The sequence below is a fragment of the Oncorhynchus nerka genome, linkage group LG15 (genome assembly GCF_034236695.1).
Source record: "Oncorhynchus nerka isolate Pitt River linkage group LG15, Oner_Uvic_2.0, whole genome shotgun sequence".
In the NCBI taxonomy this organism is placed as follows: domain Eukaryota; kingdom Metazoa; phylum Chordata; class Actinopteri; order Salmoniformes; family Salmonidae; genus Oncorhynchus; species Oncorhynchus nerka.
In genome coordinates, this window is record NC_088410.1 from 77,882,842 (window position 1) to 77,898,010 (window position 15,169).

Genomic DNA, 15,169 nt, shown 5'->3' on the forward strand with positions numbered 1-15,169 from the left:
GGGTTTCCAAGGGGCAGAGCTATCTCTCTCTCACACACACACTCACAATATTTTACTTTATGAGTCAAGTGACAATAACTCTTTGTACTTAGTTTTCCCATGTTCTCATTTCTTTCCAAAAATACAAATTGTGATGATGTCTTATTCCGTTGTTAAAAGTAAAAAGTGGAGAGAAGGGAACATTGGGCTTGGCATCGATGTTCAACCTGCTGAAGGTTAATGAGCAGCAGACATCTTGGTTTCTCTGCTTTTGATCCCCTGCGTAGAGGTGATTCTTTTCTTTATGCTGGTCACTGGCTGTAAACTGAGCCGACCTAGAAATAGTGTTCATCCCAGACAGCACTGGTGTCTGTCAATAATGGGAAAGTTCAACCATAACATTGACAAGAGCAGGTCAGATAGAGAGATTTGTGGTGGCAGTGTTTTGTATGGGGTACAACAGTTCACAACTCTAGAACATGAGCTATTCGGCCTGATGCGTCTTCAGATTTAAGAGCTAGCATATCTATAATTATATGATCAACTCAATAAAACCTGACCTAGATTTCAGAGGATTTCGACATACTTATACAATAGAATCACTCTCACACCAATCAATGCAGTTCCACACATCGTGCAATTCTCTCCTCTGTGATCCTGGAAAAAAAAAGTAATCTAAATTGACTCATGTGTGGTGTTCTACTGCCATCTAGTGGTACACAGGTGTCATGGCAAATAGGTGTCACCGACAGCGCAGCCGTGGTGGTTTTGAGGTCAGCCAGATTTATGGTGATGACAAATATATCTGAACAAGTGCCCTTTTGTGGGGAGCCATTCCTCCCAGCCCCCTGTAAACTAAAATAATGAAACCCTCAGCAAATAACTGTCTGAGATCAGCAATTCTGTTTGAAAAGTTCAGGAGATACTGTACACAGTTACTATCAAAATATTAATTTGAATAGTGATTAATAAAATCATTGCTGCTTAAATTGCCAAAAAAAGAGAGATGTCAACACTTTTGAAAATGTTTATTTCAAAACATTTCCATGGCTTTGAAATATAACATGACTTACAACACTTTCCAAAACATTGACCAAAAGGTCTGACTCCCTTTCACTTATAAATAAAACATCCAGCTTTAGATTGATTATATCACTTGTGTTTTCCCTTCCTGGAAGTTTACTATATGTAGTGACGACAAAATAGTTGCAAAGACAATTCTGCGGGGTTGATAAAATGGGCACATTTACAACATGTTGAAAGTTCCATCCCTGTCTGTCTATAACACACCACTTTAATCAGAAAATGCAGAAAATAAACCCATTGTTTTAGAAAGTAAACAAATGATCATTACGGCAACCACCAGTGGCAGCTTGTAATAGAAATAGTCATTTGTTGTAAGGAGTGTATGTATAGCACATATACTGTTCTCTAACAAGGAAAATGGTAGCAGGTACTCGAAGTTTGCCACGGCCATTTGATTTCTCTTTATTATCGCTACTGAGATGCACCTTGGGCTGTGTTATAGACTCACTGCAGAAAAAATGAAATAATAAATAGCTGAAAAGTGATGCTGTAAACTTAAATTTAACCTTCATAATATACAAGAACTATAATTAAAAATACTTTTAGATTTATAAGACGACTGTGTTTTAGTTGTGTGTTTGACTTCACCAAACTGTCCTCGTGCTGCAGGCTTACAGTTCATCATGGCTGGGTGGGGGCTGCAGGCTTACAGTTCATCATGGCTGGGTGGGGGCTGCAGGCTTACAGTTCATCATGGCTGGGTGGGGGCTGCAGGCTTACAGTTCATCATGGCTGGGTGGGGGCTGCAGGCTTACAGTTCATCATGGCTGGGTGGGGGCTGCCACTTGGGGTGATGCAGGCTTACAGTTCATCATGACTGGGTGGGGGCTGCAGGCTTACAGTTCATCATGGCTGGGTGGGGGCTGCAGGCTTACAGTTCATCATGGCTGGGTGGGGGCTGCAGGCTTACAGTTCATCATGGCTGGGTGGGGGCTGCAGGCTTACAGTTCATCATGGCTGGGTGGGGGCTGCAGGCTTACAGTTCATCATGGCTGGGTGGGGGCTGCAGGCTTACAGTTCATCATGGCTGGGTGGGGGCTGCCACTTGGGGTGATGCAGGCTTACAGTTCATCATGGCTGGGTGGGGGCTGCAGGCTTACAGTTCATCATGGCTGGGTGGGGGCTGCAGGCTTACAGTTCATCATGGCTGGGTGGGGGCTGCCACTTGGGGTGATGCAGGCTTACAGTTCATCATGGCTGGGTGGGGGCTGCAGGCTTACAGTTCATCATGGCTGGGTGGGGGCTGCAGGCTTACAGTTCATCATGGCTGGGTGGGGGCTGCAGGCTTACAGTTCATCATGGCTGGGTGGGGGCTGCCACTTGGGGTGATGCAGGCTTACAGTTCATCATGGCTGGGTGGGGGCTGCAGGCTTACAGTTCATCATGGCTGGGTGGGGGCTGCAGGCTTACAGTTCATCATGGCTGGGTGGGGGCTGCCACTTGGGGTGATGCAGGCTTACAGTTCATCATGGCTGGGTGGGGCTGCTGGCTTTACAGTTCATCATGGCTGGGCGGGGGCTGCCACTTGGGGTGGTGCAGGCTTACAGTTCATCATGGCTGGGCGGGGCTGCCACTTGGGGTGGTGCAGGCTTACAGTTCATCGTGGCTGGGTGGGGGCTGCCACTTGGGGTGGTGCAGGCTTACAGTTCATCATGGCTGGGTGGGGGCTGCAGGCTTACAGTTCATCATGGCTGGGTGGGGGCTGCCACTTGGGGTGCTGCAGGCTTACAGTTCATCGTGGCTGGGTGGGGGCTGCCACTTGGGGTGGTGCAGGCTTACAGTTCATCATGGCTGGGTGGGGGCTGCAGGCTTACAGTTCATCATGGCTGGGTGGGGGCTGCCACTTGGGGTGCTGCAGGCTTACAGTTCATCGTGGCTGGGTGGGGGCTGCAGGCTTACAGTTCATCATGGCTGGGTGGGGGCTGCCACTTGGGGTGCTGCAGGCTTACAGTTCATCATGGCTGGGTAGGGGCTGCAGGCTTACAGTTCATCATGGCTGGGTGGGGGCTGCCACTTGGGGTGGTGCAGGCTTACAGGTCATCATGGCTGGGCGGGGGCTGCCACTTGGTGTGGTGCAGACTTACAGTTCATCGTGGCTGGGTGGGGGCTGCCACTTGGGGTGGCGCAGGCTTACAGTTCATCATGGCTGGGTGGGGGCTGCCACTTGGGTTGGTGCAGGCTTACAGTTCATCATGGCTGGGTGGGGGCTGCCACTTGGGGTGGTGCAGGCTTACAGTTCATCATGGCTGGGTGGGGGCTGCCACTTGGGGTGGTGCAGGCTTACAGTTCATCATGGCTGGGTGGGGGCTGCCACTTGGGGTGGTGCAGGCTTACAGTTCATCATGGCTGGGTGGGGGCTGCCACTTGGGGTGGTGCAGGACGTAGTCTGCTGCTTCCAGCACCAGACGCATGAACTCCTCCACGTCAAAGGAGTAGTTGGTGAACTTAGGATGATCCCCCAGGGTGGGATGGTGACCCTGTGTGTGGTGAGGGGGGGTGATGATGGAAAAGTGAGAGAAAGTCTTTATGAACACTGCACTCCAGGTCTGTGATTTGTGAGTGTGTGTGTGTGTGTATGTGTGTGTGTATGTGTGTGTGTGTGTGTGTGTGTGTGAGGCAGCGTGAGTGTGTGTGTGAGGCAGCGTGAGTGTGTGTGTGTGTGTGTGTGTGAGGCAGCGTGAGTGTGTGTGTGTGTGTGTGTGTGAGGCAGCGTGAGTGTGTGTGTGAGGCAGCGTGAGTGTGTGTGTGAGGCAGCAAGAGTGTGTGTGTGAGGCAGCAAGAGTGTGTGTGTGAGGCAGCGTGAGTGTGTGTACTAAAAACAAAATGACAGATGAGTGTGGTGATAAATGCTGAAGCTACAGGTGAGCATTAGTCAGGTGTCTCTGGGAATCTGGGGCGGTGAGTTAAGTGGAGGTGGTGGCAAGAGTGGTGTTGGAGTTTCCCACCTTATCTTCTGGGAGCACTTTGTCCCTTTTCTGCCAAGTCACATATCGAATCCCCCGTAGCCGAGCCAGATCTCGATAGCAGCTCTCATCCTGACAGTTATATCTGTGGAGAACAGATGGAGACACTTCATCTCCTGCTCTCTCTCTCCTCTCTCTGTGGCGTCCGCCTCCTCGTGCTGCCTGATGAATGCCTGTTTAAATTAGGCCGTATTTCACCGCCATGCCTTGCGGCTAAGGGCTAACAGAGCACAGCATTCTGCCAGACCCACCCATCACACACATAGATACACGATACCATATCCAGCCCAGATATCACTCTGCCCTGTTATGCTTAAGCATAAATGCCTTAAAGTACTACTTAAGTAGTTTTTTGGGGGTATCTGTATTTTACTATTCATATTTTTTACAACTTTTACTTTTAATTCAATACATTACTAATGAAAATAATGTACTTTTTACTCCATACATTTTTCCTGACACCTAAAAGTACTTGTTGAATGCTTAGCAGGACAGGAAAATGGTCCAATTCACGCACTTATCAAGAGAACATCCCTGGTCATCCCTACTGCTTCTGATCTGGCAGACTTACTAAACACAAATGCTTTGTTTGTAAATTATGTCTCTGTGTTGGATTGTGCCCCTGGCTATTCGTAAATAAAAAATAATAAAACAATTGTGCTAATATAAGGAATTTGAAATTATTTATACTTTTACACTTAAGTATGTTTGCGTAATTACATTTACTTTTGACACTAGAGCATATTTCAAACCAAATACTTTTAGACAAGCAGTATTTTAGTGGGTGACTTTCACTTTTACTTGAGTCATTTTCTATTAAGGCATCTTTACTTTTACTCCATTATGACGAGTGGGTATTTTTTCCATCACTGCCTGTAGACCCGTACTGCCATCCACAGAGCATGGAAGGACAGACAGAGACAAGGATCCAGTGAGACAGACATACCCAGAAACACAAAGACACAGTAAACCTGTTGTAGACCCACAGAGACAGACTGACAATTGTCACTCACAGCTCAAAGATGACGGCCCAATCAGGAAGGAAGAGCAGATGAGTAAGTCCTGCCCCGTGAATCCCGATGAAGATGTCAGAGTTGTGGGTAATGCTGAGCTGCTCCAGGAACGGAACGTCCCTACAGACAAGACAAGACAAGATAAGACCAGACCAGACCAGACAAGACCAGACCAGAGGTCACCCACCAAGCACATGCAGCACTCACATCAAAAACTTATATTTAAATTGAACTTACTACTTAACCCAATACCCCGACAGACTTCAGTCCAACATACTATACTGTACATTCAATATTTACTCCACTCTAAAAGCGGTGTGTCAGACAATAAAATCCAGCTGTTACACAATTCCCTTTGTGCTGCTGCATTGTGTTCTCCAGCATTACTATATAATCCAACCTTACTTCCCTAAACTACGTCTAAAGAACACAAACTGTTCACTCACTTGTATTTGTAATCCACCACTCTGACCTCAAGTAGAGGCACAGTCTTCAGGGCGTTTGTGAGCTGTATGAACGCAGTGAGATTCATTCTCCAATCAATGAGAGCTCAAACAAACACAGAGACTGGCTGCATAAATCATAGGCATTTTACGCTGCCAGTTTATAGCAAATACAATTTTAAATGGCCAGTTAAGAGCTGGAGGAGGCAATGGAGGGAGGGAGGGAGGGAGGGAGGGAGGGAGGGAGGGAGCAGAGAGTTTGCAGTGCTGCCTCAGCCTGGACTCACCTCCTGCTGGTTCAATATCTTACGGTAGTCTGTGCTGCGTGCCAACAACGTCACCCGAATCCTCCCCTCCTGAAACCAAGAACATAGGGGTGGTGAGATGATACTTACTGTGTGGCACAGTTGGTAAAGTGGAACATGGCCCCTGCAATGCCAGCATTCTGGGTTTAATTCCGGGGGCCACCCATAAGTAAGTGTGTGCAGGCATGACTTTGAGATCCTTTGTATAAAAGCATCTGGTAAATGGCATATCTTATTATTATAAATATGACATGTATATTTTATATGGTGCAGTAAGAGCAATTGCAACATCTGTAAATATTATGCTGATCTCATAATCTGACATATTAAGCCCATCCATAGCTTTTCAAGGACCTTCATTTAGACTTTATGTACTTGTAGAAAACTGCCACAACAAATAAGGTAAGGGGAAGTGGGAGTTTTCTACAGAACGTTAAAAAAAAGTATTGATAATTTATTTTTTACAAATATTATGTTCACGATAGAGCTACAGCCGAGCGGGCTGAGCTAACAAGGTTGAGAGCAAGCTTGTTATACAGGATTACCATCTCCTAGTGGCTGCTGAGGTGAAAATAGCCTGAGGAAGACAACTCCTGATGCTAAAAACAGAGAAACTGTGAAAGTGATCAGCCACAAACCACAAAGACTGCCAGGAGAACCCCAGAGGGAGTACACCAACACCGCATAGTGCTAAAAACATGCCTTTACCAAACTATAAAACATATTAGATGGAGGAGATGAAACAGCAGTGTGTGCATAAGGAGAGCTGATATGATGCTGAGAAGAGCACAATGGTCTGGTGTCTCCCTTAGCCATTAATCCGAGGAATAAAAGGAGGGGCTGAAAGGGGCTGAGAGGGGGGTCAGGGCCAGGCACACCTCTCATTCAGCTGGGAGACGCTATCGCAAGCACCGTCATCTCACAGGAAGCCTGTTAACATATTCTTAGCATCAGCCGAGAATACACAATGAGCTGCATCCTCGCAAACGTCAGGGTCATAAAGATACAGTCAAATGCATTCAGTCTGTTGTCGTAAAGACCAGTGAAGCCTGTATCGGGGAGTTCCAGACCAGTGAAGCCTGTATCGGGGAGTTCCAGACCAGTGAAGCCTGTATCGGGGAGTTCCAGACCAGTGAAGCCTGTATCGGGGAGTTCCAGACCAGTGAAGCCTGTATCGGGGAGTTCCAGACCAGTGAAGCCTGTATCGGGGAGTTACAGACCAGTGAAGCCTGTATCGGGGAGTTACAGACCAGTGAAGCCTGTATCGGGGAGTTACAGACCAGTGAATAAAAGGTGTGTGTGCGCCAACAAAGTGACCCGTGCTATGTGTGGGTGTGTGTGTGTTTCAGTGTGTGTGTGTGTGTGTAGTCGTATGTGGGTGTGTGTGTGTGTTTCAGTGTGTGTCTGCGTAGTCGTATGTGGGTGTGTGTGTTTCAGTGTGTCTGCATAGTCATATGTGGGTGTGTGTATGTGTGTGTGTTTCAGTGTGTGTCTGCGTAGTCGTATGTGGGTGTGTGTGTGTGGTCAGTATTCCTTACCATGGGTCCAACCTGTGGAACGCTGAGTCGATATAGAACATGCTGGGAGAAGGCCCTGAACATCCCTTCACTGTAGCAGTCAGATATCTGCCATTAACATGCCAAGAAGAAAACATCCAATCCATTTGTATGTGTCCCTCACACGCACATACACACACACACACACACACACACACACACACACACACACACACACACACACACATGCACAGAGAGAACACACACACAGTGACATGTGTAATTTGATAGATATCTGCCAAATCCAAACATAATTCCATACACATGAAAAGACACATTTAAAATTCATGCAGAGCGCAGATCTGTTATTCACTCCTACAGGCCAGAGCACAGATCTGTTATTCACTCCTACAGGCCAGAGCACAGGTCTGTTATTCACTCCTACATGCCAGAGCACATCAGTCATACATTTAAACAGCTGAATTTTAACATGATCAATATTTCACACCTCAAGGCTGCCCCCTAAACCTACAGTACCAGTCAAAGGTTTGGACACACTTATTCATTCAAGGGTTTTTCTTAATTTGTACTATTTTCTACATTGTAGAATAATCGTGAAGACATCAAAACTATGAAATAACACATCTGGAATCATGTAGTAACCAAAATAGTGTTAAATTCTTCAAAGTAGCCACCCTTTGCCTTGATGACAGCTTGCACACTCGGGGCATTCTCTCAACCAGCTTCACCTGGAATGCTTTTCCATCAGACTTGAAGGAGTTCCCACATATGCTGAGCACATGTTGTCTGCTTATCTTTCACTCTGCGGACAAACTCATCCCAAACCATCTCAATTGGGTTGAGGTCGGTGATTGTGGAGGTCATATGCAGCACTCCATCACTCTCCTTCATGCTCAAATAGCCCTTAAACAGCCTGGAGTTGTGTTGGGTCATTGTCCGGTTGAAAAATAAATTATAGTTCCACTAAACCCAAACCAGATGGGATGGTGTATCGCTGCAGAATGCTGTGGTAGCCATGCTGGTTAAGTGTGCCGTGAATTCTAAATAAATCAAAGACAATGTCACCAGCAAAGCATCCCCACACCATCACACCTCCTCCTCCATGCTTCACGGTGGGAACCACACATGCAGAGATCATCCATTCACCTACTCTGCCTCTCACAAAGACATGGCGGTTGGAACCAAAAATCTCCAATTTGGACAAAAAGACATGTCCATTGATCGTGTTTCTTGGCCCAAGCAAGTCCCTTCTTCTTATTACTGACCTTTAGTAGTGGTTTCCTTTACAGCAATTTGACCATGAAGGCCTAATTCACGCAGTCTCCTCTGAACAATTTATGTTGAGATGTGTCTGTTACTTGAACTCTGTGAAGCATTTATTTAGACTGCAATTTCTGAAGCTGGTAACTTTAATGAACTTATCCTCTGCAGCAAAGGTAACTCTGGGTCTTCCTTTCCTGTGGCGGTCCTCATGAGAGCCAGTTTCATCACAGCGCTTGATGGTTTTTGCGACTGCACTTGAAGAAACTTTCAACATGTTTTTTTAAATGTTCCAAATTGACTGACCTTCATGTCTTAAAGTGATGATGGACTGTTGTTTTTCTTTGCTATTTAAGCTGTTTTTTTTTTACATAATATGGACTTGGTCTTTGACCAAATAGGGCTATCTTCTGTATACCACCCCTACCTTGTCACAACACAACTGATTGGCTCAAACGCATTAAGGGAAAAAAATCCACAAATGAACTTTTAACAAGGCACGCCTGTTAATTGAAATGCATACCAGGTGACTACCCCATTAAGCTGGTTGAGAGAATACCAAAAGTATGCAAAGCTGTCATCAATGCAAAGGGTGGCTACTTTGAAGAAACTCAAATATAAAATATATTTTAACACATTTTTGGTTACTGCATGATTCCATATGTGTTATTTCATAGTTTTTATGTCTTCACTATTATTCTACAATGTAGAAAATAGTAAAAATAAAGAAAAACCCTGGAATGAGTAGGTGTGTTCAAACTTTTGACTGATACTGTACGTATTTACATGTTACCATGTGTACACAAATCTCCTTGAAATTATCATTTAAATTACATAAGAGCTGGACACGATGAATACAAAACATAAATATTTGACCTAAATTGCATGTTATTACCAAACTGGATATCAGAAGATGTAGGAAAACGGAATGAGGAGGCGAGAAGCATGAACAAAAAAAAGCACGGAGATAAAGTCTGCGTGATAAAAATAGGCAAACGCATGGAGTCAGAAAGGCAGGGACATCCCAAGAAGTTCAAGGGATTCAGATTTCCTCAAAGGCGGCGCAATTCTATCTCTATATTTTTACTACATAGGAGATACAGACAGAATACGTACCAAAGGTGTGTTATAGAACAGCCCATATCTCATCCTGGGGAGCAGGGAGAACACGGAATCTTTGAAGCACACCTGTTTCAAGGTAATGGACACGTTAAACAACCATGTACGACCACACTCGAATGCGCGAGCACACACACACACACACAGACACACACACACAGACACACACACACACACACAGACACGCACACGCACATGCACGCACACACACAACCGAGCTTTGATTATTTTACCCTTTTAGTGTCAAATGTTTTCAGATGGATGATGTCATAGTCAGAGAAAGCCTTCCATGTCTCACTGAACAGATCCCCATATCCACTAAAACTCTGAAAAGGAAGAAACATACATAAGAAAGCAGACTTCGAAATTCAGTTGCTTCATCAAACTGGCTAAACTCAATTCCAGATTACATGGAGACCATTAGGAAACAGTGGTTGGTATTATGGTGTATGTTTCATTAGAACCTTTCCCAGCAGTCAGTCACCAGTTTACCTTACAACTTGTGTTTGTTTGTCAGATGAAAGGCCCTTCCTTTCCTTCTCGCTGTCATTTTCTCTACCCTCATCCTTCACTTCCACAGCCAGAGGGGGGAACAATGGACAGGATAAGGTTTCCCATAAATCATTCTGTTTTTCACCTACTACTTCCTGTTGACCCCCTCCGCACGCAAGTAGTCACATGTAAAACATAGCACCGCCATACACAACCCTCTGGTCAACAACCACACTAACACTTCTTTACACAACCCTCTGGTCAACAACAATACTAACACTTCTTTACACAACCCTCTGGTCAACAACTATATTAACACTTCATAACACAACCCTCTGGTCAACAACCATACTAACACTTCTTTACACAACCCTCTGGTCAACAACCATACTAACACTTCTTTACACAACCCTCTGGTCAACAACCATATTAACACTTCTTTACACAACCCTCTGGTCAACAACCATATTAACACTTCTTTACACAACCCTCTGGTCAACAACCATATTAACACTTCTTTACACAACCCTCTGGTCAACAACCATATTAACACTTCTTTACACAACCCTCTGGTCAACAACCATATTAACACTTCTTTACACAACCCTCTGGTCAACAACCATATTAACACTTCTTTACACAACCCTCTGGTCAACAACCATATTAACACTTCTTTACACAACCCTCTGGTCAACAACCATACTAACACTTCTTTACACAACCCTCTGGTCAACAACTATATTAACACTTCTTTACACAACCCTCTGGTCAACAACCATATTAACACTTCTTTACACAACCCTCTGGTCAACAACCATATTAACACTTCTTTACACAACCCTCTGGTCAACAACCATACTAACACTTCTTTACACAACCCTCTGGTCAACAACCATACTAACACTTCTTTACACAACCCTCTGGTCAACAACCATATCAACACTTCTTTACACAACCCTCTGGTCACCAACCATACGAACACTTCTTTACACAACCCTCTGGTCAACAACCATACTAACACTTCTTTACACAACCCTCTGGTCAACAACTATATTAACACTTCTTTACACAACCCTCTGGTCATCAACCATATTAACACTTCTTTACACAACCCTCTGGTCATCAACCATATTAACACTTCTTTACACAACCCTCTGGTCATCAACCATATTAACACTTCTTTACACAACCCTCTGGTCAACAACCATACTTCTTTCTGTACACAACCCTCTGGTCAACAACCGTACTTCTTTCTGTACACAACCCTCTGGTCAACAACCATACTTCTTTCTGTACACAACCCTCTGGTCAACAACCATACTTCTTTCTTTACACAACCCTCTGGTCAACAACCATACTTCTTTCTGTACACAACCCTCTGGTCAACAACCATACTTCTTTCTTTACACAACCCTCTGGTCAATAACCATACTTCTTTCTGTACACAACCCTCTGGTCAACAACCATATTAACACTTCTTTACACAACCCTCTGGTCAACAACCATACTAACACTTCTTTACACAACCCTCTGGTCAACAACCATATTAACACTTCTTTACACAACCCTCTGGTCAACAACTATATTAACACTTCTTTACACAACCCTCTGGTCAACAACCATACTTCTTTCTGTACACAACCCTCTGGTCAACAACTATATTAACACTTCTTTACACAACCCTCTGGTCAACAACCATACTTCTTTCTGTACACAACCCTCTGGTCAACAACTATATTAACACTTCTTTACACAACCCTCTGGTCAACAACCATACTTCTTTCTGTACACAACCCTCTGGTCAACAACCATATTAACACTTCTTTACACAACCCTCTGGTCAACAACCATACTTCTTTCTGTACACAACCCTCTGGTCAACAACCGTACTTCTTTCTGTACACAACCCTCTGGTCAACAACCATACTTCTTTCTGTACACAACCCTCTGGTCAACAACCATACTTCTTTCTTTACACAACCCTCTGGTCAACAACCATACTTCTTTCTGTACACAACCCTCTGGTCAACAACCATACTTCTTTCTTTACACAACCCTCTGGTCAACAACTATATTAACACTTCTTTACACAACCCTCTGGTCAACAACCATACTTCTTTCTGTACACAACCCTCTGGTCAACAACCATACTTCTTTCTGTACACAACCCTCTGGTCAACAACCGTACTTCTTTCTGTACACAACCCTCTGGTCAACAACCATACTTCTTTCTGTACACAACCCTCTGGTCAACAACCATACTTCTTTCTTTACACAACCCTCTGGTCAACAACCATACTTCTTTCTGTACACAACCCTCTGGTCAACAACCATACTTCTTTCTTTACACAACCCTCTGGTCAACAACTATATTAACACTTCTTTACACAACCCTCTGGTCAACAACCATACTTCTTTCTGTACACAACCCTCTGGTCAACAACCATACTTCTTTCTGTACACAACCCTCTGGTCAACAACCATACTTCTTTCTTTACACAACCCTCTGGTCAACAACCATACTTCTTTCTGTACACAACCCTCTGGTCAACAACCATACTTCTTTCTTTACACAACCCTCTGGTCAACAACTATATTAACACTTCTTTACACAACCCTCTGGTCAACAACCATACTTCTTTCTGTACACAACCCTCTGGTCAACAACCATACTTCTTTCTGTACACAACCCTCTGGTCAACAACCATACTTCTTTCTGTACACAACCCTCTGGTCAACAACCATACTTCTTTCTGTACACAACCCTCTGGTCAACAACCATACTTCTTTCTTTACACAACCCTCTGGTCAACAACCATACTTCTTTCTGTACACAACCCTCTGGTCAACAACCATACTTCTTTCTTTACACAACCCTCTGGTCAACAACTATATTAACACTTCTTTACACAACCCTCTGGTCAACAACCATACTTCTTTCTGTACACAACCCTCTGGTCAACAACCATACTTCTTTCTGTACACAACCCTCTGGTCAACAACTATATTAACACTTCTTTACACAACCCTCTGGTCAACAACCATACTTCTTTCTGTACACAACCCTCTGGTCAACAACCATACTTCTTTCTGTACACAACCCTCTGGTCAACAACCATATTAACACTTCTTTACACAACCCTCTGGTCAACAACCATATTAACACTTCTTTACACAACCCTCTGGTCAACAACCATACTAACACTTCTTTACACAACCCTCTGGTCAACAACCATATTAACACTTCTTTACACAACCCTCTGGTCAACAACTATATTAACACTTCTTTACACAACCCTCTGGTCAACAACCATACTTCTTTCTGTACACAACCCTCTGGTCAACAACCATATTAACACTTCTTTACACAACCCTCTGGTCAACAACTATATTAACACTTCTTTACACAACCCTCTGGTCAACAACCATACTTCTTTCTGTACACAACCCTCTGGTCAACAACCATACTTCTTTCTGTACACAACCCTCTGGTCAACAACTATATAAACACTTCTGTACACAACCCTCTGGTCAACAACCATACTTCTTTCTGTACACAACCCTCTGGTCAACAACTATATTAACACTTCTTTACACAACCCTCTGGTCAACAACCATACTTCTTTCTGTACACAACCCTCTGGTCAACAACCATATTAACACTTCTTTACACAACCCTCTGGTCAACAACCATACTTCTTTCTGTACACAACCCTCTGGTCAACAACCATACTTCTTTCTGTACACAACCCTCTGGTCAACAACTATATTAACTTTCTTTACACAACCCTCTGGTCAACAACCATACTAACACTTCTTTACACAACCCTCTGGTCAACAACTATATTAACACTTCTTTACACAACCCTCTGGTCAACAACCATACTTCTTTCTTTACACAACCCTCTGGTCAACAACCATACTTCTTTCTGTACACAACCCTCTGGTCAACAACTATATTAACTTTCTTTACACAACCCTCTGGTCAACAACCATACTTCTTTCTTTACACAACCCTCTGGTCAACAACCATACTTCTTTCTGTACACAACCCTCTGGTCAACAACCATACACAACCCTCTTCAACAACCATACTTCTTTCTTACACAACCCTCTGGTCAACAACCATACTTCTTTCTTTACACAACCCTCTGGTCAACAACCATACTTAACTTTCTTTACACAACCCTCTGGTCAACAACCATATTTCTTTCTTTACACAACCCTCTGGTCAACAACCATACTTCTTTCTGTACACAACCCTCTGGTCAACAACCATACTTCTTTCAACAACCATACCTTCTTTCTTTACACAACCCTCTGGTCAACAACCATATTAACACTTCTTTACACAACCCTCTGGTCAACAACCATACTTCTTTCTGTCACACAACCCTCTGGTCAACAACCATATTAACACTTCTTTACACAACCCTCTGGTCAACAACCATATTAACACTTCTTTACACAACCCTCTGGTCAACAACCATACTTCTTTCTGTACACAACCCTCTGGTCAACAACCATACTAACACTTCTTTACACAACCCTCTGGTCAACAACTATATTAACACTTCTTTACACAACCCTCTGGTCAACAACCATACTTCTTTCTTAACAACCCTCTCAACAACCATACTTTACACAACCCTCTGGTCAACAACACAACCCTCTGGTAACACTTCTTTCTTTACACAACCCTCTGGTCAATTAACCATACTTCTTTCTGTACACAACCCTCTGGTCAACAACTATATTAACACTTCTTTACACAACCCTCTGGTCAACAACCATACTTCTTTCTGTACACAACCCTCTGGTCAACAACCATATTAACACTTCTTTACACAACCCTCTGGTCAACAACCATACTTCTTTCTGTCAACAACCCTCTGGTCAACAACACTTCTTTCTGTACACAACCCTCTGGTCAACAACCATACTTCTTTCTGTACACAACCCTCTGGTCAACAACCATACTTCTTTCTTTAC

The 15,169-nt window shown here is 44.0% G+C and overlaps 1 protein-coding gene across 4 annotated transcripts in view; it reads right to left on the reverse strand.

Annotated features, from left to right (window-relative positions):
- Nucleotides 1-992: 992 nt before the first annotated feature.
- Nucleotides 993-15,169, reverse strand: part of eogt (EGF domain-specific O-linked N-acetylglucosamine (GlcNAc) transferase) — a 42,378-nt gene continuing 28,201 nt past the window's right edge. For 3 of the 4 annotated variants that reach the window (XM_029683624.2, XM_065001909.1, XM_065001908.1), the window contains 8 exons: nt 9,919-10,011; nt 9,683-9,754; nt 7,328-7,414; nt 5,772-5,840; nt 5,488-5,549; nt 5,042-5,161; nt 4,011-4,113; nt 993-3,542 (listed from right to left, as the gene is read on the reverse strand). In XM_029683624.2, coding sequence (XP_029539484.2) covers nt 3,396-3,542; nt 4,011-4,113; nt 5,042-5,161; nt 5,488-5,549; nt 5,772-5,840; nt 7,328-7,414; nt 9,683-9,754; nt 9,919-10,011 — 753 coding nt within the window. In that variant the 3' untranslated portion in view covers nt 993-3,395. The remainder of the gene's footprint in view (nt 3,543-4,010; nt 4,114-5,041; nt 5,162-5,487; nt 5,550-5,771; nt 5,841-7,327; nt 7,415-9,682; nt 9,755-9,918; nt 10,012-15,169) is intronic. The other variant, XM_065001910.1, reaches the window with a different exon arrangement.